The 26,553-nt window shown below is 44.4% G+C and overlaps 1 protein-coding gene across 1 annotated transcript in view; it reads left to right on the top strand.

Annotated features, from left to right (window-relative positions):
* The window catches only part of LOC138665590 (microsomal triglyceride transfer protein-like), a 162,694-nt gene that overhangs the window by 51,444 nt on the left and 84,697 nt on the right, over nucleotides 1-26,553 (top strand). Inside the window, exons 6-7 of the mRNA XM_069753202.1 lie at nucleotides 13,439-13,578; nucleotides 14,928-15,078. Of these exons, the coding sequence (XP_069609303.1) occupies nucleotides 13,439-13,578; nucleotides 14,928-15,078 (291 nt within the window). The remainder of the gene's footprint in view (nucleotides 1-13,438; nucleotides 13,579-14,927; nucleotides 15,079-26,553) is intronic.

The following is a 26,553-nucleotide window of genomic DNA, read 5'->3' as shown; positions in this document are numbered from 1 at the left end:
GAGTTTGTCAATGAGGTCTTTCGGGATCTTCTGTATTCTTGTGTTGTGGTTTATCTGGACGATATCCTCATTTTTTCTCCCGATCTTTCCTCACACAGAAAGAGTGTCCGCCTGGTCCTGCAATGTATTCGGGAAAACCGTCTCTATGCCAAAATAGAGAAATGTCTATTCGAACAAACCTCTTTGCCTTTTTTGGGCTATATTATTTCAGACTATGGCTTGAAAATGGACCCCGAGAAACTGTCTGCCGTGCTTAAATGGCCACGTCCACTCGGGGTTAAGGCCATTCAACGTTTCTTGGGCTTCGCAAATTATTATAGACAATTTGTTCCTCATTTCTCTTCTCTGACTTAGCCGCTCTCCATCCTTACCCGGAAAGGAGCTAAACCTAATTTCTGGCCGCCGGAGGCTGAAGATGCCTTTTTCGCCCTGAAACGGGCCTTCGCTACTTCACCTGTTCTGCACCAGCCTATGGCCAGTAAGCCCTTCGTTCTTGAGGTTGATGCCTCCTCCACGGGGGCCGGAGCAGTCCTTTCTCAGAGGTCATCCTTGGGACGTCTAGTTCCTTGCGGGTTCTTCTCAAAATCTTTTTCTTCCACAGAATGCAATTATACCATTGTAGATCGGGAGCTCTTGGCCATAAAAATGGCTTTGGAGGAATGGCGTTATCTTTTGGAAGGGGCTGTTCATTCCTTTACGATAGGCAAGATTCTTGTGATCAGTGAATATCTCCAGTCAGCACACAGAGACTCAATTCCAGACAAGCCAGATGGTCTTTGTTCTTTTCTTGCTTCGATTTCAAGCTTCACATTATCGACCGGGTGGTAAGAATACTAAAGCGGATGCACTTTCTCGGTCCCTGCAATCCAAAGAGGGGGAGAAGGCTCCTTTGCATATTATTGATCCAGGCAAATTCCTCGCAGTAGCTCTCGTGAGTTTTCTTCCTGTTCCGCCTGGTAAGACTTTTGTCCCGCAAGACAAGAGACTGTAGGTACTACACTGGGCACACTCTTCCTAGATCGCTGGACATGTTGGAACCAAGAAGGCTCTCAACCTCCTCTCTCACTATTACTGGAGGTTTTCCTTTCATCAATATGTGTTTGACTTTGTAGCCTCCTGTGCAACCTGCGAAAGGAATAAAATACCTAGAAAATTGTCTTTCGGACTTCTGCATCCTTTGCCTGTACCGGAGGGTCCTTGGCAACATATCGCCATGGATTTCATCAGTGACTCCTCTGGATGCTCAACTATTTTGGTGGTAGTGGATTGATTCTCCAAAATGGCCCTTTTCGTTCCGCTGCCTGGTCTATCTTTGGCTCCAGAATTAGCCAAAATCTTCATTCTTCAGATTGCATGGACTACCTCTGCGAATCATATCTGATTGGGGATTCTGGAGAGCGCTCTGTAAACTTCTGGGTATATCTCTGGATTTCTCTTCTTCCTATCATCCACAAACCAAAGGGCAAGTGAAGCGTATTAATGAAGTTTTATGATCTTGTCTGCGCAACTTCACTAACGCCCATCAGGATGACTGGGTAAGTCTTCTTCCCTGGGCAGAGTTGGCTCATAGCAACCCTTCCAGTGAATCTACCACCAAGTCTCAATTCTTTGTGGTCTATGGTCAAAATCCTGGTGTGCGTCTTCCTGTGTCCCTGTCTTCTGACGTTCTTGCAGCTGATGTCCTTTCTCAAGAGTTCTCTCAGGTTTGGAGGGAGACTAAGGATGCTCTTGTTCTAGCCGCCTCTCGGATGAAAAGACATGCGGATAAGAGGAGGAGGGATCTGCCACCATATCATCCAGGTGACAAAGTGTGACTATCAACTAAACATATTTGCTTGAAAATCCCGTCCTACAAGCTGGGTCCTCAGTATATTGTCCCTTCGAGATTCTTGGACGCATTAACAACGTGGCTTATAAATTGAGGTTGCCTGCTTCGCTTCGGGTCCCTAACGCCTTCCATGTCTTGCTCCTTAAGCCAGTTTTTCTTAATAGGTTTTCTTCTGCTCCTACAGTTTTACCTTTGCCATTAGGGAATGACAATATTTTTGAAGTAATAGATATTCTGGCCATGAAGAAAATCAGAGTGAAGACTTTCTTCCTTATCGATTGGAAAGGCTTCGGTCCAGAGGAGAGGTCTTGGGAATCTCGAGAGAATATTACTGCTCCACATATTTTGAAAAAATTTCTGACCAATCATCGGAGGGGGAGATTTAAATGGGGGGGTACTGTTACGGCTGCTGCTTCGGCTGTATTCACTTATTGTTCAAGGCATCGCACCACCTCTTCTCCCATTGCGGTCATGCCTGCCGCTGTCTCTGCTTCTGGGTCCGCTGCTCCGCTTCCTCCCTGCCGATCTAGTCATCTTGCCGCGACTTCTCTGCTGCTGCCGCCGCTGCCCCCAGGCTTCATGTCCTGCCTACTTGTCCTCGCTCCAGGCTCCACGCTGATCCTCCGTCCTCTCGTTCAGCCACTAGGGGGTTTCAGCGTTTCTCTCTCTCATTCATTTTCACGGCCTGTTTCTGTTCCATATAGGTCATGGGTGCACGCTTATTTTAACCCTCTCTTCTTCCTTCCAGTAGCCCCTGCGTCCCAATCAGTCTGCAGAATTAGGTATATCAAGCGTCCCCACCATTCTGGCTATGCCTGGTTATCGTGTGCAGTCCATGAGTGCTTCTGGCCCATTTCTTGACCCGTTTAGCCTATTTGGTTCTTCCAACCTTCTTGTTTGGATCTGTCTGTCTGTCTACACCTCAGTTCCATCCCGTTATCCCTTCTTCCTGAGCCATCCCTCTTGGTTCCAGCTGTTGCGGTGTCTGACTCCCTCTGGCCTGGTCCTCATGATCCCTGTATCCCGGACGTTGGTCTCCCATGTCCGCTTGCCCGTGGAAGCATCAGTGCTGTGACCCAGAGGGTCCTCCCACCATTCTAGCAATACACAATGGAACACACTCAACTGAATGACACAGAACTATACAGGATAATATAATAAAAGTTGACATTATTATCAGAGCTGTTTAACCTCAAAATTAATAATCTGAGTGCAGAGTTAGGTGCATAGAAGGCCTATTTAGCAGTGTGAATTATTTTACATAAGTATTCAACTCAACATGCCATAATTACAAATAAACATGATATTGTTTTACCCCATGTACCTTATTAATATTTTTTAAAGGTGGTGTTCATTTCAAAAAGATTACCTTCAGATATGGTCCTTTTTTTGCTATATAGACTTTACCAATGCACTTTTATTTTCAGTGTTGTCTCTATTATATTAGCAGCAGTCAGGGTTCGTTTGCTCCTGTGTCGAAGTCTGATCAGTGATGTCACACAGCGCTGACTAGATGCTCATTACCAAAATCTAAGCCATGCCTTTCATCAATGTTTTCATTGACTGTGATAGAAAAAGTCGCTGGTTAATCTATTGACATGATTCATCAACCAGCCCCTTTTACACACAGCACTTATTTCATGCCAAATCGGGAAACATTTTTCTGTGTCGAGTGGAACCACCAAAAACTGGTGAAAATTCAGATAGGAAAACCTTCTGAACAAAAAGTATAATAATAGGTTTAAAATAATCATTTAAAAAATACAGAGAGTAGAGATGATTAAATCAATCCATGGAGGATCAACTTCTAGTCAAAGTTCTTTAAATTCTCAGGACTCAGCAAATTTGAATAGTTTTCCATTTTTGTGGATCAGGCAAATAAAAGTGCCTGACACCATTTCTCACACTACCAAAGAGTCACAGAGCAGTCTAATGACGTCTGGCATGGCCAGTAGAATTTCTCCGTAACTCCCTGCAGTGATCGCTTCACTGGCTTAGCCAGTATAAAAGAAGAGGACCGGCAAACTAGCACTACTTTAGGAATTGGTATACAAATATCACTGGTGCTCGCCACTAGTGCCCACTGGGTAAGTGGGAATGAATAGTAAAATCCCCCAGCTGCTGGTATCCCCAGAAATTGTGCCACTTCTGTCAAAACCAAATAAAATTGGTAATAACGATACCGTGCTTGGGTGATTAGAATACCACTAACTCTGGCCGCAGGAACACGACCTGAAAACCATGCATGTATGCAGCAATTAAATATAAAATACCAAACTGGGAGTAGTATAACTAATTGCTAACTAATATATAAGCTGCCAAACTGTTACTACCTCGCGGTGTATGTCGTGCCTCCAGGTACAGATGTTCACCGGCAAAAATAGACATACACAGGTATAATGCCCACAATTGCTAAAGGTGTCGCACTTGCGTGCTAGAATATGATTAGCAGTGAGAACTCTTACCGTGTTTGAAGTGTAGTCGGCAAGATGTCATGTGCTGCGCTGAGTTCCCACAAGGCGGCTTATGGAAGGTGCCAGGGGTACTAAGCAGCGTCTCACCGGTATCAGTAGTAGGTATGGAGGCGAAGTGATCCTGCAGGTGGTAGCGGTTGGGTGGGCGCACATGTGTTAGTGCTAGCCGCGACCAGCGTGAGGTATCGCTACTCAGTGTAGAGCCAGGGAACGTCCCGGCCAGAGGCGTCCCTAGTTACACTGAAAAAAATGGCCGACGCTGACAAGCAGCGAGTGACGTCACAGGCCTACAGAGCCTTCCTAGGGCAAAACAACTAAAGCTGGAATCACATATAACGATATCGTTAACGATATCGTTGCAACGTCACGCTTTTGGTGACGTAGCAACGATCCCGCTAACGATCTCATTATGTGTGACAGCGACCAATGATCAGGCCCTTGCTGGGAGATCGTTGGTCGTTGGGGAATGATCAGGACCATTTTTTGGTCGCTGATCACCCGCTGTCATCGCTGGATCGGCGTGTGTGACGCCAATACAGCGATGTGTTCACTTGTAACCAGGGTAAATATCGGGTTACTAAGCGCAGGGCTGCACTTAGTAACCTGATATTTACCCTGGTTACCATTATAAAAGTAAAAAAAAAAACAGTACATACTCACATTCCGATGTCTGTCACGTCCCCCGGCGTCCACAGGGTTTAAACTGCTTTCGGCAGGAGCGCTGCTAATGTGTCAGCGCCGGCCGTAAAGCAGAGCACAGCGGTGACGTCACCGCTGTTACTGCCGGCGCTGACACAGTCAGTGCAGGGAAGCTCTCGGCAGCAGCGCGTGCATTAGCAGCACTCTTGCCGAAAGCAGTTTTAACCCTGTGGACGCTGGGGGACGTGACAGACATCAGAATGTGAGTATGTAGTTTTTTTGTTTTTTTACTTTTACAATGGTAACCAGGGTAAATATCGGGTTACTAAGCGCGGCCCTGCACTTAGTAACCCGATGTTTACCCGGGTGCTACAGGGGGACTTCGGCATCATTGAAGACAGTTTCAACGATGCCGAAGTCATTCCCCTGATCGTTGGTCCCTGGAGAGAGCCGTCTGTGTGACAGCTCCCCAGCGACCACACAACGACTTACCAACGATCACGGCCAGGTCGTATCTCTGGTCATGATCGTTGGTAAATCGTATAGTGTGACTAAAGCTTAACCGCCGCGTTTCGAATGGATGCGCCCTTCTTCATCAGGGTTGAAGCCCTGTGTGCGAGCTCCTCTTATATACAGGTCCTTCTCAAAAAATTAGCATATAGTGTTAAATTTCATTATTTATCATAATGTAATGATTACAATTAAACTTTCATATATTATAGATTCATTATCCACCAACTGAAATTTGTCAGGTCTTTTATTGTTTTAATACTGATGATTTTGGCATACAACTCCTGATAACCCAAAAAACCTGTCTCAATAAATTAGCATATCAAGAAAAGGTTCTCTAAACGACCTATTACCCTAATCTTCTGAATCAACTAATTAACTCTAAACACATGCAAAAGATACCTGAGGCTTTTATAAACTCCCTGCCTGGTTCATTACTCAAAACCCCCATCATGGGTAAGACTAGCGACCTGACAGATGTCAAGAAGGCCATCATTGACACCCTCAAGCAAGAGGGTAAGACCCAGAAAGAAATTTCTCAACAAATAGGCTGTTCCCAGAGTGCTGTATCAAGGCACCTCAATGGTAAGTCTGTTGGAAGGAAACAATGTGGCAGAAAACGCTGTACAACGAGAAGAGGAGACCGGACCCTGAGGAAGCTTGTGGAGAAGGACCGATTCCAGACCTTGGGGAACCTGAGGAAGCAGTGGACTGAGTCTGGTGTGGAAACATCCAGAGCCACCGTGCACAGGCGTGTGCAGTAAATGGGCTACAGGTGCCGCATTCCCCAGGTAATGCCACTTTTGAACCATAAACAGCGGCGGAGGCGCCTGACCTGGGCTACAGAGAAGCAGCACTGGACTGTTGCTAAGTGGTCCCAAGTACTTTTTTCTGATGAAAGCAAATTTTGCATGTCATTCGGAAATCAAGGTGCCAGAGTCTGGAGGAAGACTGGGGAGAAGGAAATGCCAAAATGCCTGAAGTCCAGTGTCAAGTACCCACAGTCAGTGATGGTGTTGGGTGCCATGTCAGCTGCTGGTGTTGGTCCACTGTGTTTCATCAAGGGCAGGGTCAATGCAGCTAGCTATCAGGAGATTTTGGAGCACTTCATGCTTCCATCGGCTGAAATGCTTTATGGAGATGAAGATTTCATTTTTCAGCACGACCTGGCACCTGCTCACAGTGCCAAAACCACTGGTAAATGGTTTACTGACCATGGTATTACTGTGCTCAATTGGCCTGCCAACTCTCCTGACCTGAACCCCATAGAGAATCTGTGGGATATTGTGAAGAGAAAGTTAAGAGACGCAAGACCCAACACTCTGGATGAGCTTAAGGCCGCTATTGAAGCATCCTGGGCCTCCATAACATCTCAGCAGTGTCACAGGCTGATTGCCTCCATGCCACGCCGCATTGAAGCAGTCATTTCTGCCAAAGGATTCCCGACCAAGTATTGAGTGCATAACTGAACATTATTATTTGATGGTTTTTTTGTTTTTTATTAAAAAACACTTTTATATGATTGGATGGGTGAAATATGCTAATTTATTGAGACAGGTTTTTTGGGTTATCAGGAGTTGTATGCCAAAATCATCAGTATTAAAACAATAAAAGACCTGACAAATTTCAGTTGGTGGATAATGAATCTATAATATATGAAAGTTTAATTGTAATCATTACAATATGGTAAATAATGAAATTTAACACTATATGCTAATTTTTTGAGAAGGACCTGTATACCTCCGCTGCACATGGATGCCTTCCTCCCTGACCTCTCAATCCCGCCCCAGCTGCCTTGATCCGTGTGAGCCTAAAATAGCAGCCTATTGTTACCCCGCAATATCCGACTCCCCTATGATTGTTGCCCGATATTGCTCAGGACCCTATATAAAATTATATATGAAAAATTAAAAATACATTAACCACAAAAATATATGTATATAACTTGCTACCTTTATTATTAAAAATACTTAAAACCACAAACATAATGTTCTAAGAACACCCATCACATACTGACTGTGTGTCAGATAATGCACCGTTAAAATATATGCATTTGAAATATATATGCCATATACATACAGGTATAAATAATATAAATATAATATAAAAACTATTTACAAGGCTATCCCTACGTGTAAATGCATATACACCACGTGACACTAAAAATGGCAATTATTATGAGAACTGTCACATGGTCTCTAAAAAACTGACCTTAGTCACTTATTTGAAAGCACATATGTTAAAACCCAAACATAAAAATAAAAAAATAAAAAAATGTTTTAATTTGACACAAACCACCACATATCCCAATTAGAAGGCATATAGCTCAAGTTCATGGTTAAGGCCTTTAGGGGTAAGGCAATGAATATCCATTCCTACTCGATTTTAGACATCTGCTTCAGGAAGTTGCCCCCCCTTGGATTTTGCCGGACCTTTTGAATGCTGCAAAATTGCAATTCTTTAATACTCCTATCAGGGGTGGATTAAGGGTAGCCAGGGCCCCGGGCTGTTCAGACACTGTGGGCCCCCCCCCCCGGTCAGGTGACGGGGGTCATGTGACGGGGGTCATGTGACGGGGGTCATGATATACCCGAACCAGATTATTCCAGAAAAATGGCCGGGCCCTACTCTACTGTAACCTATTAAATATTTGGTAGAATCTGCAATACAATTTAGGTATATTTTGACCAATAATATCACATACAAGGAACAAATACCACCGCACCATGTCAAGACCACATATTACCACCACTTGGTGACCAAATATCACATACAAGGGACAAATACCACAACACCATTTCCAGACCACATATTACCACCACATAGTGACTGAATACTACAATACTGATCAGTAAAAAACAACAACACAATACTATCACCATAAGTGCCAGTATTCACAGGAGATCTGTACTTAGTATGCAGTGTCTGTGTAGAGGTAATACAGAGATCACTGGTGACATTATACACAGGACCTCTATATAGTATACAGTGTATAGTGTCAGTGTATAGGTAACACTGACTCACCAGTGACGTCTCTAGGTGAAGTCCTTCATCTTTCATCCAGCACAGACCGCCATCATTTCTTCCAGCCAGGACTCGTTTCTGCAGGAAATAACACAGTTGTCTCGAGCTCCGCTTGTAGAACACATTACTTAATTTTTCACAACTTCTACATTACACCACATGAAGAAAAAAAGGCGATATAGTGTCACTCTGCACAGTAACAGGACCGACCCCCATTTAAAACAGTATACTCAAAAAATAAAATAAATGCATCACTGCAGTAATAATATCCCTTAATTAGCCCCTATGGTAATAATATTCCACATCCTGGCCCCGTGTGTCTCATTCCTGGCTCCAGCCATATGTTCTCACATCCTGCCCCATATGTCTCCATCGTATCCATCCTGCCCCATGATCCAATCCTGCCACATGTCTTTCATTCTGCCCCGTGTCTCCAATCATGCCCCGTGTCTACATTCTGCCCATGCCTCCAGTCCTGCCCCCTGTGTGTCCAGCAATTTGCCCCAGTGTGTCCAGCATATTGCCCCAGTTTCCAGCAATCTGCCCCAGTGTCTCCAGCATATTGCCCCCAGTGTGTCCAGCATTGCCCCCAGACAGTGTGTCCAGCAATCTGCCCCAGTGTGTCCAGCAATCTGCCCCAGTGTGCCCAGCATATTACCCCCAGTGTGTCCAGCAATCTGCCCCAGTAAGTCCAGCATAGTGCCCCAGTGTGTCCAGCATATTGCCTCCAGACAGTGTGTCCAGCAATCTGCCCCAGTGCGTCCAGCATTGCCCCCAGACAGTGTGTCCACAATATTACCAACCGTGTGTCCAGCCATCTGCCCCAGTGTCCTCCAGCCATCTGCCCCAGTGTCCTCCAGCAATCTGCCCCAGTGTCCTCCAGCAATCTGCCCCAATGTCCTCCAGCAATCTGCCCCAGTGTCCTCCAGCCATCTGCCCCAGTGTCCTCCAGCCATCTGCCCCAGTGTCCTCCAGCCATCTGCCCCAGTGTCCTCCAGCCATCTGCCCCAGTGTCCTCTAGCAATCTGCCCCAGTGTCCTCCAGCATTGCGCTCAGTGTGTCCACCATTATAAAAAAAACAAGCAAAAAAAAAACCAAGCAGTCTCCTCACCTGTCCGTGCTCCAGGCGGCGAGCTCCCTGCAGCAGCGCACACTCGCCGGCGTCTGACAATGACGTCAGACGCCGGCGACGTGTGCACCTGCGGCCGACATCAGCCGCCAGCCTCCAATTGGCTGGCGGCTGTTGTTAACTATTGACGTGCGGGAGCGCGCCCGCACGTCAATAGGAAACCGCCGCAGCACCGGAAGGGGCCCGGTGAGCAGATGAGAAGGGGCCCGATGCGGGCCCCCTCTCTCTGCCCAACGGGTACGGCGGGGGCACATAAATGCCGGCGGCGGCCGCCGGCATTCACAGATGATTATCAGAGGGTCAATCTGTGCGGTAGCCCAGGGCCCCCCCAGACCACTGGGCCCTGGGCTACCGCCCATATTGACCCTCTGATAATTCGCCCCTGACTCCTATTATGTTTCTCTATAAAGCGACGAGATAGGGGGTGACCCAGGAACCCTTTCTGAATATTCCTCAGATGCTCCTTTATTCGTACCGTTAATTTCCTCTTCGTTCTACCAACATACAGTTTTCTACATGGACATTGGATCACATAAATTATTCCCGTTGAGAAACATGTAATCCTATCCCGAATCTTAAATATCTCAGTATTATCGGAATCCCTGAATGTAACTTGACACGGTTTTTTAAAACCTGTATGGACTCAGCAATCACTAGGATTCCTGCGGCCAGAGTTAGTGGTATTCTAATCACCCAAGCGCGGTATCAGTTATTAGCACTACTTTAGGATTTTACAGGGTATGGATAGAAAATCAGAGTTCACACCTCATTCCACATTGGGACAGAAAAGACCAAAATTGAATTGTTTTGTACTATGCCCTAGTGTTGAAGACCATTGAAAATGGGAGTATTAGTCGGTCTGAATAATAATCAATTCAAATGAGACTGGGAGGTGCTGTATATGCATAGTTATTGGGACTTTGATTTAATTGATCTGTGGTTTACTGCAGTAATTGTACAGCACCTTCAGTAATCTTCTCCTTTTAAAATCTTCATATACTATAATTGTAAAGCTAAAGGGAAGTTTAATATCCTGTGTCTTAATTTTGCTGGTAAACAAGAATCCTGAAACCTAGGCTTGTTTGTCACATATTTATACATGTACTGTATACAGATTTCTCTATTTTTAGTTCCAATCATAAAAGAAATTTCATACTGACAGTCTACTTCACAATACAGTGGCATGTTTCATGTACTTGCTTCTGGGCCACAAAACTAACAAGCTGTTCTTGTCCTGTTCATTTTTGAAGAGTACTGGGGTGCAATTTTTTTTTAAAATTTTTAATATATTTGACACATTTAACATTATTTAAATATTTGTTGTAATAGTCCAATTTATCAACTGTAAACCCGATGACCATAATGTAAATTGTTGCCGTATTCTTGTATCCAAGCGTGAACCTACATGTGCCTACTTTGCATCATAGCATTTGGCTTGCACAGCATTTTTTGATTTAAAGAGGAAAATTAAAAAGATTAAGGTTATACAACTGTTTTAATAGTTAATCATTCATACGTACCAGAACACTACCGTTGACGGCTGACGCAAATTACTTTCTGTTCTTGTACCTAACAAGTAGCATAGTAATTTAGTTTTAGGGATATGTACAGTCGTGTTCAAAAGTTTACATACCCCAGCAGAATTATTGCTTTCTTGGCATTTTTTTTTAGAGAACATGAATGATAGCACCAAAACTTTTTCTCCACTCATTGTTAATGGTTGAGTGAAGCCATTTATTGTCAAACTACTGTGTTTTCTCTTTTTAAGTCATATTGACAACCCAAAACATCCAAATGACCCTTATCAAACATTTACACACCCCATTTCATAATACCGTGTATTGCCCCCTCTAACATCAATGAGAGCTTGAAGTCTTTTGTGGTGGTTGTGGATAAGGTTCTTTAGTTTCTCAGATGGTAAAGCTACCCACTCTTCTTGGCAAAAAGCCTCCAGTTCCTGTAAACTGAACTGCGCTATTGAGATCTCCCCAGAGTGACTCCCATCAGCTGACATTTGCTGCCGCTAATAACAGTGAGAGTAGGAGCTCTGTAAGGGTTCCCCAGTATTTTTTTATAACCAGCCAGGCAAAACTCACAACTGGGGGCTGCAACCCTCAGCTGTCAGCTTCGGCATGGTTGGTTATCAAGAATAGAGGGGTCCCCATGCCGTATTTTTAATTATTTAAATAAATAATTTTAAAAAATGGCATAGGGTCTCCCCATTTTTGACAACCAGCCTTGCTAAAGCAGACAGCTGGAGGCTGTTATATCCAGGCTAGTAAGGAACCATGGATATTGCTCCCCTGCCTAAAAATAGCAGCCTGCAACTTACTAGAAAAGGCACATCTATTAGATTATTAGATTAGCTTTGCCCAGCTCATCCCACTTGCCTTGTAGCGGTGGCAAGTGGGGTTCATATTTGTGGGGTTGATGTCACCTTTGTATTGTCAAATGACTTCAAGTCCACGGATTAGTAATGGAGAGGCGTCTATAAGACACTTATCTATTGCTAATCCTATAGATGACACAGCCAGAATAAAGTCCTTTATTAGAAATAAGACTAAAAAACTATTTCCATTTTATTTAAAAATAACAAACACAGTTATATTCACCTAACGCCTAATTCCACCAAAGCCCTCGTTCTCCTGTAATAAAACTAAAATAAGAAATAACCATATTCCATAACTGTCTGTCATTCTATCAGGGGATTAATAATTTTCAACCTGGATGGTGCCAATGTGCGACCATCCAAGCTGAGAACCACTGGGGAATGGAGCCTCAGTGACCGGCGGTGACATCATCGAGGTTACATCCAGTCACTGAGGCAACTGTGCTGAACTGCTAGCACCATGGGAAAAAGTCACTCAATTCACCGCAGTTAAAGCACAGTGGCTTCACAGCAGATCACTGTGAGAATTTCTCACATTGATCTGTGGTGAAGTCACTGAGCTTGAACTGCATTGACTTCATCACTGACTTTTTCCCAAAGTGCTGAGGTCATGGCAGTTCAGCCCTGCTGAGTACGCAGCCTCAGTGACCGGAGGTAAACTCGATGACTTCACCGCTAGTCACTGAGGCTGTGTTCAAAGCAGTTCAGTCACTGGTGGTTCTCAGCCTGGACGGTCGCATCGTGGCACCGTCCATGTTGAAAACTATTAATCCCCCATAAATTGATTATGGCATGGGACAGGACAACAGACAGGTATGGTATATTGGTGTTTTATTATTTTAGTTTTATTACAGGAGAACGAGGGCTTCGGTGGAATTAGGTGAGGTCGTAAGTATGGTTTAATTAAGATTATTAAAGGAGTCTTTCAGATCCTCAGAGAATCCTTTGCCATGAGGTGCCATGTTGAACTTCCAGTTACCAGTATGAGAGCTTGTGAGAGTGAGAACACCAAATTTAATACACCTGCTCCCTGCTCACAGCTGAGCCCTTGTAACGCTAAAGAGTCAAATGACACTGGGGAGGAAAAATGGCTGATTGGGCACAATTTGTCCATTTAGAAGTGGAGGTGTATTGACATTTGTTGCCAGTGGTATAGACATTAATGGCTGTGTGTTGAGTTATTTAGCAGACAAACCAAATTTACACTGTTAATATTTCCAAAAATGTGAGAGGTGGACTCACTTTTGTGACATACTCTATGACTAGTCATAGGATCTGATCTAACACCGATTATTAATAAATATATATTGCTACCTTGTGTTGGAATGACATGTAGTAGTAAGTGGTTTATTTGATGTGACCCTTAAAGAAAATACAATATAAGCATTTTTCTCATGCAAAAGTTAAAAAAAATACCTTCAATCTGACGAAATGTTTGTTTCAAGGTACTGGGGGTGTTGTGGAATTCCACCAGCAGTGGATATATGTCACTTAATGGCTCCACATTCCAAAAAGCAGTTTCCGAAGAAAGTCATAACTTGTCTGCAAGTTTGAGATCTCAGCTTGGTGTTCACATCACATCCAGGTAAGTCAGAATTAATATGAAAATATGTAAATTTTACTGTTCTAATTGCTCTACTAATATACTAGTTACTATAATTTTACTAAGGACTAAGGATATGGTGACGTTTACTGTGAACATTACAGTCTTGCAAGTATTCCAATATTAATATCCCTATTCCATAAATTCTTTAAATAAATTGGAATGAAATTTTAGCAGATTTACTAAACAATGTGAAAAATATTTAGAATTGAGAGTCTTCAGTGGTTGATACCTTTTAATGGCTAACTGAAAAGATGGTAACAAATTGCAAGCTTTTGAGGCTACACAGGTCTCTTCATCAGGCTAAGTCACTAGTGGTTCTCAGCCTGGACGGTCGCATCGTGGCACCGTCATGTTGAAAACTATTAATCCCCCATAAATTGATTATGGCATGGGACAGGACAACAGACAGGTATGGTATATTGGTGTTTTATTATTTTAGTTTTATTACAGGAGAACGAGGGCTTCGGTAGAATTAGGCGAGGTCGTAAGTATAGCTTAATTAAGATTATTAAAGGAGTCTTTCATATCCTCAGAGAATCCTTTGCAATGAGGTGCCATGTTGAACTTTCAGTGACCAGTATGAGAGCTTGTGAGAGTGAGAACACCAAATTTAATACACCTGCTCCCTGTTCACAGCTGAGCCCTTGTAACGTAAGCCTGATGAAGAGACCTGTGTAGTCTCGAAAGCTTGCAATTTGTTACCATCTTTTCAGTTAGCCATTAAAAGGTATCAACCATTGAGGACTCTCAATTCTAAATATTTTTCTATCTACTGGCTAACACGGTACCAAGATATATCTTTCCTGTAAACAATGTGACAAATTCGGTCTCAAATTGAGTAAATCGTGCTACATATCATGTACCCATTTTACAGAAAGTTTTGAAACCTATGCATACTTATCTGAAAAGGTTTTCAAGTATCATTGAATATATTAATGACGTGCTATTTTTTACATACAATATTAGAGTATACAGTATGTACACCGTCCATGAAGTGCATAACATGCCTAGTGAATTGTACTAAACACGACTTTTTTGATACATTTTCTAAAAAGAAAAATTCAGAGACTCAAGGTTATGCTCTTGGTTCCAATACAAATTCTTTAACAGAGCCCCCTACTTACTATGTGCTGTTTATAAAAGTGATTTCTAATTTTAGGGGAGACCCTTCAGAAAAGAAGGACAACATATGACTGTTACACCTGCGTTTGCTCTAGTTATTCTCCAGAATTCACAACCAACTTGACAAAATTCTGAGTTGTACAACAAATTTCAATTTTAATTCACCAGAACCCCTTGTGTCTACACAATATATATTTTTTTATTAGACAGGAACTAGAGCTCATATCCTCCAATCCTGGCTCTCTAGAAATTCCAGGAGAGAGTATTGACAAGGTGTTTGAACAACTGAAAGAGAAATTCTACAAGATAGAACATATGAGCCACCCCCAGGACCGGCCTGCAGGAAATCACACCTTGGTGAGTTAGTAATTTGGATAAAATTAATATTCTTTTTATTATAATTATGCAGTACTTGCTTGGAAATTAGGGAAGATCTGTATGTATATATGGAAAGGTTTAAAGGGATTTCCACTACTATGATATTGATGACCCATTTTTAGCCTTAATCAATAATATGAGATGGATTGGGGTACAGCACCCATCACCCCCCACTGATCAACTGTTACCATCTCAAGCAGAAGCTGTAAGTAAACTGTGTACAGGGCGAAGAACGAAATCAAAACAGATCCTCTATCCACAGAATGGTTTCTGCGAGTATAATTCCTGGGACAACAGATTTAGGTTTTACAGTACACTGACAGTACATTAGACTCAATATATTTTTGTAACGAATGGAAACGGAGGCACAGAAGTTGAAGTTCACATTCGTTTTTATTTAGGTTTAATGTGGAACCTCGGGACCACGGTCCGGGGGGCTCCGAAGGGGGCGTGACTACGTGAGCCCCAGACACCCGTGGTAAGTCCCTCGAACAGGGACAGATTGGATTGCCTGGGGGACATAGGTGCTACCTCCAGTTAGACTCCGAACTCATGGCAGCTGTCCCAGCGGGACAATCGGACAAGCGGGGTTAGTGGGAGACATGAAGCTAACCAGGTGATACCAGGTGTACGGGTAGAATGCTAAATAAAAAGACTAAATAGCCACAGCCAGCTCACCGATCCACGCAGGTGCACGGAACTTCATCTCGGACCAGGATGAGTGAATAGCAGAAGGAATAGAAGAAAGGCGTTCCAGCTCCTTTAAAAATTTCAAAAACTTTATTTCTCCATTAAAATGCGAAACAGCAATCCTTGCCTTAGTGCGAAAATGTGAGTGCAGAGTACACGCGACGCGTTTCGATCTAAATGATCTTACTCAATGCATCTTTTTTTTTTTTTTTTAAATTTAAAAAACTTTATTTCTCCATTAAAATGCGAAACAGCAATCCTTGCCTTAGTGCGAAAATGTGAGTGCAGAGTACATGCGACGCGTTTTGGTCTAAATGATCTTACTCAATGCATGATGTTTGGCAAACTGCGGTGGCTATTAATATACAGATGGGCCAATCTCTTCACTGATACAAGTCACATGACTCATTACCACAGGTCCTATACATGTGAACTCCACCGCAGCTGCGAGAGATGAACAAACAAATAAGCCAAGGTAACGCAACATACTTAAAAAATGTAGATACACAATAATAAAAACAATAATACAATAAGTAACTAGCAGTAATGATACATGATCTCATTTTTACGATTTAGACCAAATGGGTGTCTTGTTCCCAAATTGAAAATCCAGAAAGCTTCTCTGGTCAGAAGCTGTCTTTTGACATCTCCACCTCGCTGTGATAAATTAATATGCTCTATGCCCTGGATTGTCATGGTAGATGTATTCCCTTCGTGGTGCACATTAAAATGCTTGGCGACAGCTGATATATTTTTACTAGCGATGTCATTTCTTCCTAAGTCCCTTAGGTGTTCAGATATCCTAGTCTTCAGCTTTCTGGTCGTGCAGCCTATATACGCTGCATTGCATTCAGTGCAATCGATTTTATAAACCACGTTCTTAGTGTGACAATTAATAAAACTTTTTATGTGATAGGTTTGGGTTTTATCTCTGTTCTGGAACATATTTTTTACCAGTGCATTACGGCAAGTGGTACAAGCGGCAACTCCACACTTATAAAACCCTTTACATTCAAGCCAGGTTTTGGAAACCGGCTGTGAAGAAAAGAAACTCGGCGATAAAGAGTTGCCAATAGTGGGCGCCCTTCTCGCCACAACGTTAAGAGCATCCCTAAGGATTTCAGAGAGAAAATCATCTTCTTTTAATAAAGGTAACCTTTTCAAAATAATATTTTTTATCTCCTGAAATTGAGTGCTATACTGAAAGCACACATACGGTTTTTTCTTTCTGGCCTCTTTTTCTTTGTTTTTTTCTTTGTCATGGGTCAAAAGACTATCTCTGGGCTTACTATCCACTATTTTTTGTGCTCTGCTGAGGGTCCAATCTGGATACCCTTTTTTTTTTAATTTAGTTTTTAACAAAGAAAACTCCTCTTTGCTTGCCGTATCTTTACTACAATTTCTTTTGAGCCGCGTGTATTCCCCAACGGGAATCGATTTGACGGTATGTTTGGGGTGGCTACTTTTAGCGTGTAGTACCGTGTTCCCACTGATGGGTTTGACATGCGTTTTACTATTGATGATCTCATCGTTTACACCCATTAGATCAAGATCCAGGAAGGAGATTTCATTCTGGTTCCATCTGTGGGTAAATCTAATGCCATAATCGTTCCCATTAATGTACTCCATGAAGTCCGGCACAGTAGATTGCATTGAGTAAGATCATTTAGATCGAAACGCGTCGCATGTACTCTGCACTCACATTTTCGCACTAAGGCAAGGATTGCTGTTTCGCATTTTAATGGAGAAATAAAGTTTTTGAAATTTTTAAAGGAGCTGGAATGCCTTTCTTCTATTCCTTGTACGGGTAGAAGCTGGTTCCAATGGTACTGGCGTTGTCCGGAGATGATGATGGCAGATTGGCGGGACAAGACTGGATAGCGTAGATAGAACAGTCGTCGTCCAGGATAGCCGGGTAACTGGTAGCTGATGATCTGTGGAAACAGACAGTATAAGCGGAGTACTAGAGAAAGCACTTCAGAAACAGGAGCACATGCAGACAGGAACCGGAAGAAAGCAACAGTGGATACTTGTTGCTCCGGCGCCCTCCCTATGGTGGAGGAGCTAGAAATAGCAATGAATAACACTCCATTGGCCAGAAGCATATTTTAAAAAATGCACGCTGTCTCTTTAAGAGACCGGGAACGAGCGCGCGTGTGCCCTAAGCACTCTTCCCGAGAACCTGATGGCAGCACGCCAGGAAGCAGGAGAGGAAGGAGGGGGAGAAGCCTTATCCTGACAGCGTGGAGCCAGCACAGAGCGGGAGTCCCGACGGGGACCCCGCAAAGGTACAGCGACCGGACCGGGTGTAACAATTTTCTTACTTGCCAAAGCACTTCTGCAAACAAACAACCAAATGCCTAGAAATTACTGTATTACTTTAAGCAAACTATTGTATAAATCATCAGTTTAGTGGACTACATTCATGTATGTGCAGTTATGCCAACAAGTAAACTCACAGTAACATACACATATTGGTTTCTCCTCTAAATGGAATCAAAAATAATGTCTGGTTTAGAAAATTATCTTGACATAGCCTTTTAGGAGATATTAGGAGCCCTTCATTTTTAGTAGTAAGAGGTTACTAAGAGTGTGTCTTTTGAGAACTTGAACCTTCATGCATTAAAGGTATTTTCCCCTTGCAAAAAATGTTTGGCTATAGGCTTCGGGAGTTATAAAGAAACAGACGTTTTAGTTTCCCTCTCTGGGTCCAGTATCAGCTCTTCCCCCTGCCCTGGTCTCCGTTATTTGTCTGAAACGTCACATAGACAGTGCTGCAATTGGAGTGCCCCATGGGGCAGTGGGGGTACTCGGTACTGGGTCTGACACGGCAGTTCTTAAAGGGGAAGGTCACGGTAGCAGCGAGTCGGTCTGTGGCCCTGGGTGTCCAATAATAAAGTGATGTTTTTGTGGTAAATGGGAATGAAGTTTATTTGGAGAAGGGGGAAATGTTCGTGACGCCACCCGTGGTGTTCGGCAATGAGGGGTGGCCGACGCTGCAGTTCAGATCTTCTGGGGCAGATAGTGATGCAGCCGAGTTGGTGCAGCTCTCCAGGGGTTTTGCTAACCCCAGGGCAGATGTAATGTAGCGATATAATATGGCGGTGGTGGCTGTGCTGGGCAGGTGCGATTGGAATAACGCAAAGGACACAGCAAGGTGCAGTTTCCAGACTTTTACTTACAGTTCTTTATAGCACCAAGCTGGGTGTGCTGTGTCCTCCGGGTCTGTGGTCCAGCAAACTCCAAGATTTGGATGCACCTCTCCAGGACTCCTTTCATATGCCTTTCTCTAGCTGTCTCCCTACGCTGGCTTTCACTTCTCCTGCCCAATGCCTTACCCACAATGTCCCAAGCCAGCAGCCACAAACCTGGTTGGGCGATGTCCCCTGGATTCTCTATGGCTGCCTTTTTGGCAAAATATTGGTGGATGGGGCTGTGACTCTTGCAGAAGCCACAGCCTCCGGTTTCTTAGCTAGACTTGCAGTTTCTCACTAAGTTGGGTCTGGTCCCCTTACTGCGGCTTAGTCCTGCCACGTCTGGATGCAGGCCCCACGGGTGGCTTCTGCACTTCCCGTGCACCTAGGACCCCCTTTGTCCTTCTGGGAGCTTTTTTCTGTCTCTATTTCACACTACTTCTGTTCTGTCTGTCAGGATCTGCAGACCCGCATGTCTGCTCAGCTCCACTTCCTCCCTCCTTCTCTTCTTACCTAATTGAAATTAACAACTGATGGGCCTCATTAAAATATTGAAGATTAAAAACACTATGTGCTGCTGTCATCTGGCGGTGTGGAAAAGTTGGGGCTAACTCAAGCATTGCTCATTTTTATCAGATTGAGTGTGTGTTTTGACCCACCCAGAGGCACTAAAAACCTGCCCAGACAAGACTCTAGCATCAGGTAACACAACACTTCCTAGGCTTAAAAAGACAGCTTATGCCAAATGTCCAGCTTTGAGACCCAATAGTATTAAGTCGCAGATGAATTTTGGGATTACGCTGGTTTTGTCTGGCAGGTATTGCATGACCATATTTAAAAACTTTTCCCTCATTGTCAAAAATACCCAGTCATCAGTGCCTGGATGCCGGGATGGTGTCATGAAATTGGCTCAGCATTTATCAGTGAACCCTATGCCCCTGAGTCTGCTGTACCTCGTGTGTCTTCCTAGCCTCTCCTCCTTGATTGAGCAAGGAAGTTTGCCCTCTGCACAAGCACTAAGGGAGTTGGTCATTTGGAAACAAGCAATACCTTGTAATAGTTTGGGACAGGTGAGTAACAGTGAGAAAGTACAGCTGAGAGAGCGAAGGTGAACCTGCACTGGCCAACCATATCCGCCAGCAATAGCCAATGGCAGCATGACAAAATTGTGTGACCTTTTTGCAATAGCGGGTAGGCCTGAGTTAGCTGTCTAAATTCAACCACATCATCCAGTCTCCTTTTAGGTCTAGATTTCTTTAATTCACTTTGTACAAATGATACTCTATACCATTTTAGCAAAGAACAAAGTAGAGAGGAACTGAACTTTATTGCTAATGGAGCGCCCCCAAGGGTAGGGGAAGTCGGTACCAGGCCCTTCGGTTCTCAAGGGGGATGTCACGGTAGCTGACCCGGTCCGTGGCCCTCAGGAGGTCCGCTGAAATAAGGGGAATGTCTTTAAAGGGGAAATGTTCATGACCCCACCTGTGGCATTTGGTCAGGGTGACCGACGCTGCTTAGGGGTCCGCTGGGGTGATGCTATGGCAGCTAGATGGTATACCTTCCCATAGGTGAAGTGTGTCCCCAGGGCTTCCCAGAGTGTAGATGGTGAATGGTGTGAGGCGCAGTGAAGAACGAGGACACAAGGGTGCAGTCTCTTTACCTTTTTACTGAAGGCTTCAGCGTCCACAGTCCAGAGCACCACATCACAGGGCGGGCAGAGTCCGGCCGGTCTGAAGGCAAATCCAGAGTCCCCTTATCCAGGTGGAAATCAGTAGCCTTCCTCTAGCACCTGGGTGTTGTAGTACCTTACTGCTGAGCCTCTCATAAGGTCCTCACAACTGTTGTAGATGTTATGTCTCTTTCTCTGTCCCCCAGATGGATAGGACAAACCCGTATGACTGGTGGCTTGAGGCTTTTTACAGGGACTCTAGCATGCCCCAGCCGCCACAAGTTGCCACTGTGCCTCCTGGGTATAGGGCGGGCAGGTAACGTGGAATTAGCTGTCCTGCCGGTCTCTGGAGCAAGGCATAGAGAACTGTTGCTCCCTCGGTGTTCCGGCTACCGGGATCCTGCGCCTTAGAAGGAGGCAGCATGTGCAGGGCAGAACTCTTTCTGGTTTCCTCTCCTTTTGCTATGACTTCTTGTCACTCTCTACAATACAATTCTCCTTCAGTGTCTCTTTCTTAGGATGCTGCCGCACGTCGGGCAGGCGCAGCTCCGTGGCCTTCTGTCTAGGCCTCTGACAGGATCTCACCTGTTGTGAATTCTGTGGCTGAATTCACTCCTGTGGTCACAAGTGGTACTGCAGCTTCTGAGCTTCCTCCCTCAGGTGTTCTGGTGAGCTCGTTAACTGCTTCATTACTTAACTCCGCCTGATGCTGCTATCCTTGCTCCTTGTCAATGTTTCAGTGTTGGATCTGAGCTTCTCCTGATTGTTCCTGTGACCTGCTGCTCTGTATAGCTAAGTGCTTTTTGCTTTTTTGTTGCTTTTTTTCTGTCCAGCTTGTCTTTTGTTTTGCTGGAAGCTCTGAGACGCAAAGGGTGTACCGCCGTGCCGTTAGTTCGGCACGGTGGGTTTTTTTTGCCCCCTTTGCGTGGTTTTGCTTTAGGGTTTTTTGTAGACTGCAAAGTTCGCTTTACTGTCCTCGCTCTGTCCTAGAATATCGGGCCCCACTTTGCTGAATCTATTTCATCCCTACGTTTTGTCTTTTCATCTTACTCACAGTCATTATATGTGGGGGGCTGCCTTTTCCTTTGGGGAATTTCTCTGGGGCAAGTCAGGCCTATTTTTCTATCTTCAGGCTAGCTAGTTTCTTAGGCTGTGCCGAGTTGCCTAGGTAGTTGTTAGGCGCAATCCACAGCCGCTTTTAGTTGTGTTTAGGATAGGATCAGGTGTGCAGTCTACAGAGTTTCCACGTCTCAGTGCTCGTTCTTGTATTTTTGGGTATTTGTCAGATCACTGTGTGCGCTCTGATCGCTAAGCACACTGTGTTTCTGGATTGCCTTCATAACACCTGTCATTAGCAAACATAACACTCACCCCTGTCAGGGACCAACTACCTAAGCGGAGCTCAGATGGCAGCTCACTGGGTGAAGCCCAGCCAGCTTCTGACTAATTTCCTTTCCAGACCACCAGTTTTACCTAATTGTGAAGAGTGCCCTAATAAATAGGAGCATAGCTCCCTCTGGTGGACTGGAGTGTGAAATGTGTTGTGTGTTTGTGGTACCTGGTAAGAGATCTCCTTTATTGCCTTCAAATGGAACATCACTTCCCCCTAGAGGAGAATGATATTACTGCAATGACCAGGACCCTGGGGCTGTACTAACGACCTGCAGAACATGTGGACTTTTTCAAACTTCAGCAAAGTCCCTGAATAAAATATTGTACTTCACACTGACAGCTCACAGTTGCTGCTTAGTCTGATCTGGAAAAAGAAGTTAGTGTAATGTTTCCATTGGTCAGAGGTCTTATTTAATCTCTTATGACTGAACCAATTTAAAAAATGAATGACCAGGTCAAATTTTTAAAATCTGACCGGAGTCACCTCATGTGGTAATAACTCTGGAACGCTTCAATGTATCCCAGTGATTCTGAAACTGATTTTTCATGACACATTGTGCTTTGTAAGTGGTAAATATAGGTTGATATGTTTTGCGCTTATTTGTAAAAATATCAAAATTTTTGTGAAAAATTCTAAATGTTCAAACTTTCAATTTTTATATCTTTAAACATGTTGTACAAAATAATTAATAAATAACATCTCCCATATGTCTACTTTAAATCTTCATCATCATTTTTCAAATGTGATTTTATTTTGTTGGGGATATTGGAAGGATTAAAAGTTTAGTAGCTGTTTGTCATTTTTTCAAGAAATTTATAAAACCATATTTTTAGGGACCTATCCAGATTTAAATGGACTTTGCGGATCCTGTATATTGGAAACTCCTCATAGATGATGCCATTTTAAAAACCGAGCCCTTGAATATTTCAAAACTGCAATCAGGATTTTTTTAACCCTTCAGGTCAGGGCCGTATTTAGAGTTTCTGCTGCCCTAGGCACTTTTAGTGCTGCCTCCCCCCTTGGTGAGTATGACACTATCGGCAGTGACTTTGGCAAGAATCGCTGTTGTCAAAATAGCCTTTTGCAGCAGATCGGGGCAGTTTTTTTGCATCTGTCGCGTAACGGATCACTTGCAGCAAAATTGCGTTTGGCCTCATTCATTCCCTATGGGATTTGTGGCACTTGCTGTGATCTGGCAAATGCGGTACCATACCTCCCAACTCTTGAAGGGAAAGAGGTATAAAGGTTGCGGCGCACTAAGTGCGCCGCGGCAAATTTTAGGCCACGCCTCTGACCACACCCATTTCACAACTAGTCACACCCATATCCAAGTCCCAACCACACCCATTTAGCACTGCTGATCACACTGTTTCATATACAATAATTATAACACCCCCAAAAATCGCCACACAATGCTCCATACTGTATAATGGCCACACATGATGCTCCATTCTGTATAATGGCCACACAGTGCTCCATACTGTATAATGACCACATATGATGCTCCATACTGTATAATGGCTCTATATGATGCTCCGAGTCCATACTGTATAATGGCCACATATGATGCTTCGCGCATAATGTTTAATGGCCCACCCCCTCCCATCCTGTATGCATGGCTCATACCCCCCATGCATGGCTCACCGGCTACCCGCCCCCATCATGCATGGCTCATTTCTCCCCCCTCCTGTATGCATGGCTCATCTCCCCCCCCCCCCCCGTATGCGTGGCTCATGATGTCCCCCTCCCTGTATGCAGGGGTGGCTCTGGCTCATCTCCCATCCCCCCATGCGTGGCTCATGTTTTGTCCCCCTCCCAGGCCTTCCTGTATGCAGGGGTGGCTCTCTGGCTCATCTCCCATCCCCCCCCCCATGCGTGGCTCATGTTTTGTCCCCCTCCCAGGCCTCTCTGTATGCAGGGGTGGCTCTGGCTCATGATGAGGCGTGGGAGGGGGACAAAACATGAGCCACGCATGGGGGGGGGATGGGAGATGAGCCAGAGAGCCACCCCTGCATACAAGAAGGCCTGGGAGGGGGACAAAACATGAGCCACGCATGGGGGGGGATGGGAGATGAGCGGCTCATCTCCCATCTCCCCCCATGCGTGGCTCATGTTTTGTCCCCTTCCCAGGCCTCCCTGTATTCAGGGGTGGCTCTGGCTCATCTCCCATCCCCCCTCCCTCCTGTATGCGTGGCTCATCGCCGCCCTCCTCTCCCCCCTGGCCAGCCGCCCCCAGGCTCCATCCTCCATGCATGGGCCCGCCGGGCGCCGCATCAGCATCACCATCATTCATGGGCCTGGGCGGCTCATCGGCTGAGGCTCCCCGACCCCGCCGCTCCGCGCTCCACTCCAGTCCCATGCATCCTATCATGGCTCGGCTCGCTGCTCCGCTCCCCATCCACGGTCGTCCCCCCGCTGTCCTCCCACTCTCCCATCAGACATTCATACTCACCGAGTCTCCGTCGGTCCGTCCGACTCCTTTCCACACCGCGCGGAATCCATCTCTGTCCCGGCGGCGGCGCAGCACCCTCGTCCTCCTGCGTGAGCGGTCAGGTGGTACCGCTCATTAAGTTCATGAATATGTGCATATACATGAACTTAATGAGCAGCGGTACCACCTGACCGCACCTCACGCAGGACGAGCAGCCGCCAGCCGACGCGGAGACCAGACCAGGCATCGCTGGAGCTAGCTAGGTGAGTATTTATGTACAGTATGATGATGACTCACCACCAGTGACACTGTATGATGTCTGGGCAAGGGCGGGCGACCACGGGGGGGGGGGGGGTATTATTAGGGACAGGGACCAGGTGACCCTGCCAGACCTAAAAACAAACAAACAAAAAAAACCCTTTGCTCTGGTGCTGCCCCCCGCATAGGCGCCGCCCTAGGCACGTGCCCTCGAGAGCCTAGTGGTAAATACAGCCCTGCTTCAGGTGCTACACAGGAATTAATGTAAAGTAGAATGAAAAAATAAATTGTAATTTTGTACTCTAAAATGTTGTTCATTGAAAAGTGGACCACAAAGTTTGTTACTCACCTTTCTTCTGAGCGTGGCAATACTTCACATGTAGTCAAAAAGTTTGTGTGTGCGGTGCAACGGTGTTCCGCTGGTGGTACTCCGCAATAGGTTGGTACCAGCAGCAGTTTCCATATTGAGACACCCATCACTTGGGTGTCCCAATATGGCGGTCGGTGAACTTCTGGGATACGGCGACATCTGGACAGAACAGGAAATGAAAACATTACAAGGCAATTATGTAAATAGATAATATATAAATATATAATAAAAAAGTGACATATTTGGTGTTCCTTTATTTTTCTCACGGTATTCGCCACAAAGAATAAATAACATGCCAGTTTTATAGATCATATCGTAAAATTTTTTTGTTTATCTTTACTTTATCACAAACGCTGCTTTTTAAGTGACAAATGGATTATAATGATTTTTGTGCTCTTTTTTTCCCTTTCTGTTTTTTTTGCACATTTTATTTTATTTATTTTCATTTTAGTCCCACTGTGAGACATGTAGAATGGTTGGTCTCATGCACTGCAGTTCTCATGTACTGCAGTGCCTCCAACCTGTGAGGGAGTCACTGATTGTGCCTATAAGGGCTCATACCCATTTGCGAGAAAAACGGACGAGTGCAATCCGATAATAAAATCGGATTGCAGTTGGACCAATGTTATTCAATGGGTGACATCTCATCTGCAAATTTTAGAAAAAAATCACAGCATGCTGCGATTTGCTGCGTATCTCGGACGAGATCTGCCAATGCAAGTCAATGCATGCGAGAAAAAAAGTGCACAGCACTCGCCCCATGTGAGTGCTGTCCATTTTATATGCACCGGTGTCCTTTGAGAAGCCGTTAATTCATATGCGGCTACTGTAAAAATCACACTGACAGGTTAGAATAGAATAGATAAAATGGATATATACACATAGAGTACATGTCAGTGGCACACATATGTGTATTTATATTGAACTGAAAGATAGGTAATAATAATAATAATTTTATTTATATAGCGCCAACATATTCTGCAGCGCTTTACAAATTATTGAGGGGACTTGTACAGACAGACATAACAGCATAACAATAATCACAGCTCAAAACAGATACCAAGAGGAATGAGGGCCCTGCTCGCAAGCTTACAAACTATGAGGAAAAGGGGAGACACGAGAGGTGGATGGTAACAATTGCTTTAGTTATTCGGACCAGCCATAGTGTGAAGCTCGGGTGTTCATGTAAAGCTGCATGAACCAGTTAACTGCCTAAGTATGTAGCAGTACAGACACAGAGGGCTATTAACTGTATAAAGTGTATGAGAACATGATGCGAGGAACCTGATTATGGTTTAAGTTTTTTTTTTTTTTTTTTTTTTTTGAATGGGTAGAATAAAAGCTGGTAATTCATCTGCCAGCTTCTATAAAATCTCTGTAGGAGCCTAAAGGATAGAAGAGATGGATTACATATAGTAAATACATATAGAATAGGTAGATATGTAGAGG

The sequence above is a fragment of the Ranitomeya imitator genome, chromosome 2 (assembly GCF_032444005.1).
Source record: "Ranitomeya imitator isolate aRanImi1 chromosome 2, aRanImi1.pri, whole genome shotgun sequence".
In the NCBI taxonomy this organism is placed as follows: Eukaryota; Metazoa; Chordata; class Amphibia; order Anura; family Dendrobatidae; genus Ranitomeya; species Ranitomeya imitator.
Note: the sequence above shows the minus strand (reverse complement) of the source record. Positions and strands in the feature narration are given on the sequence as shown.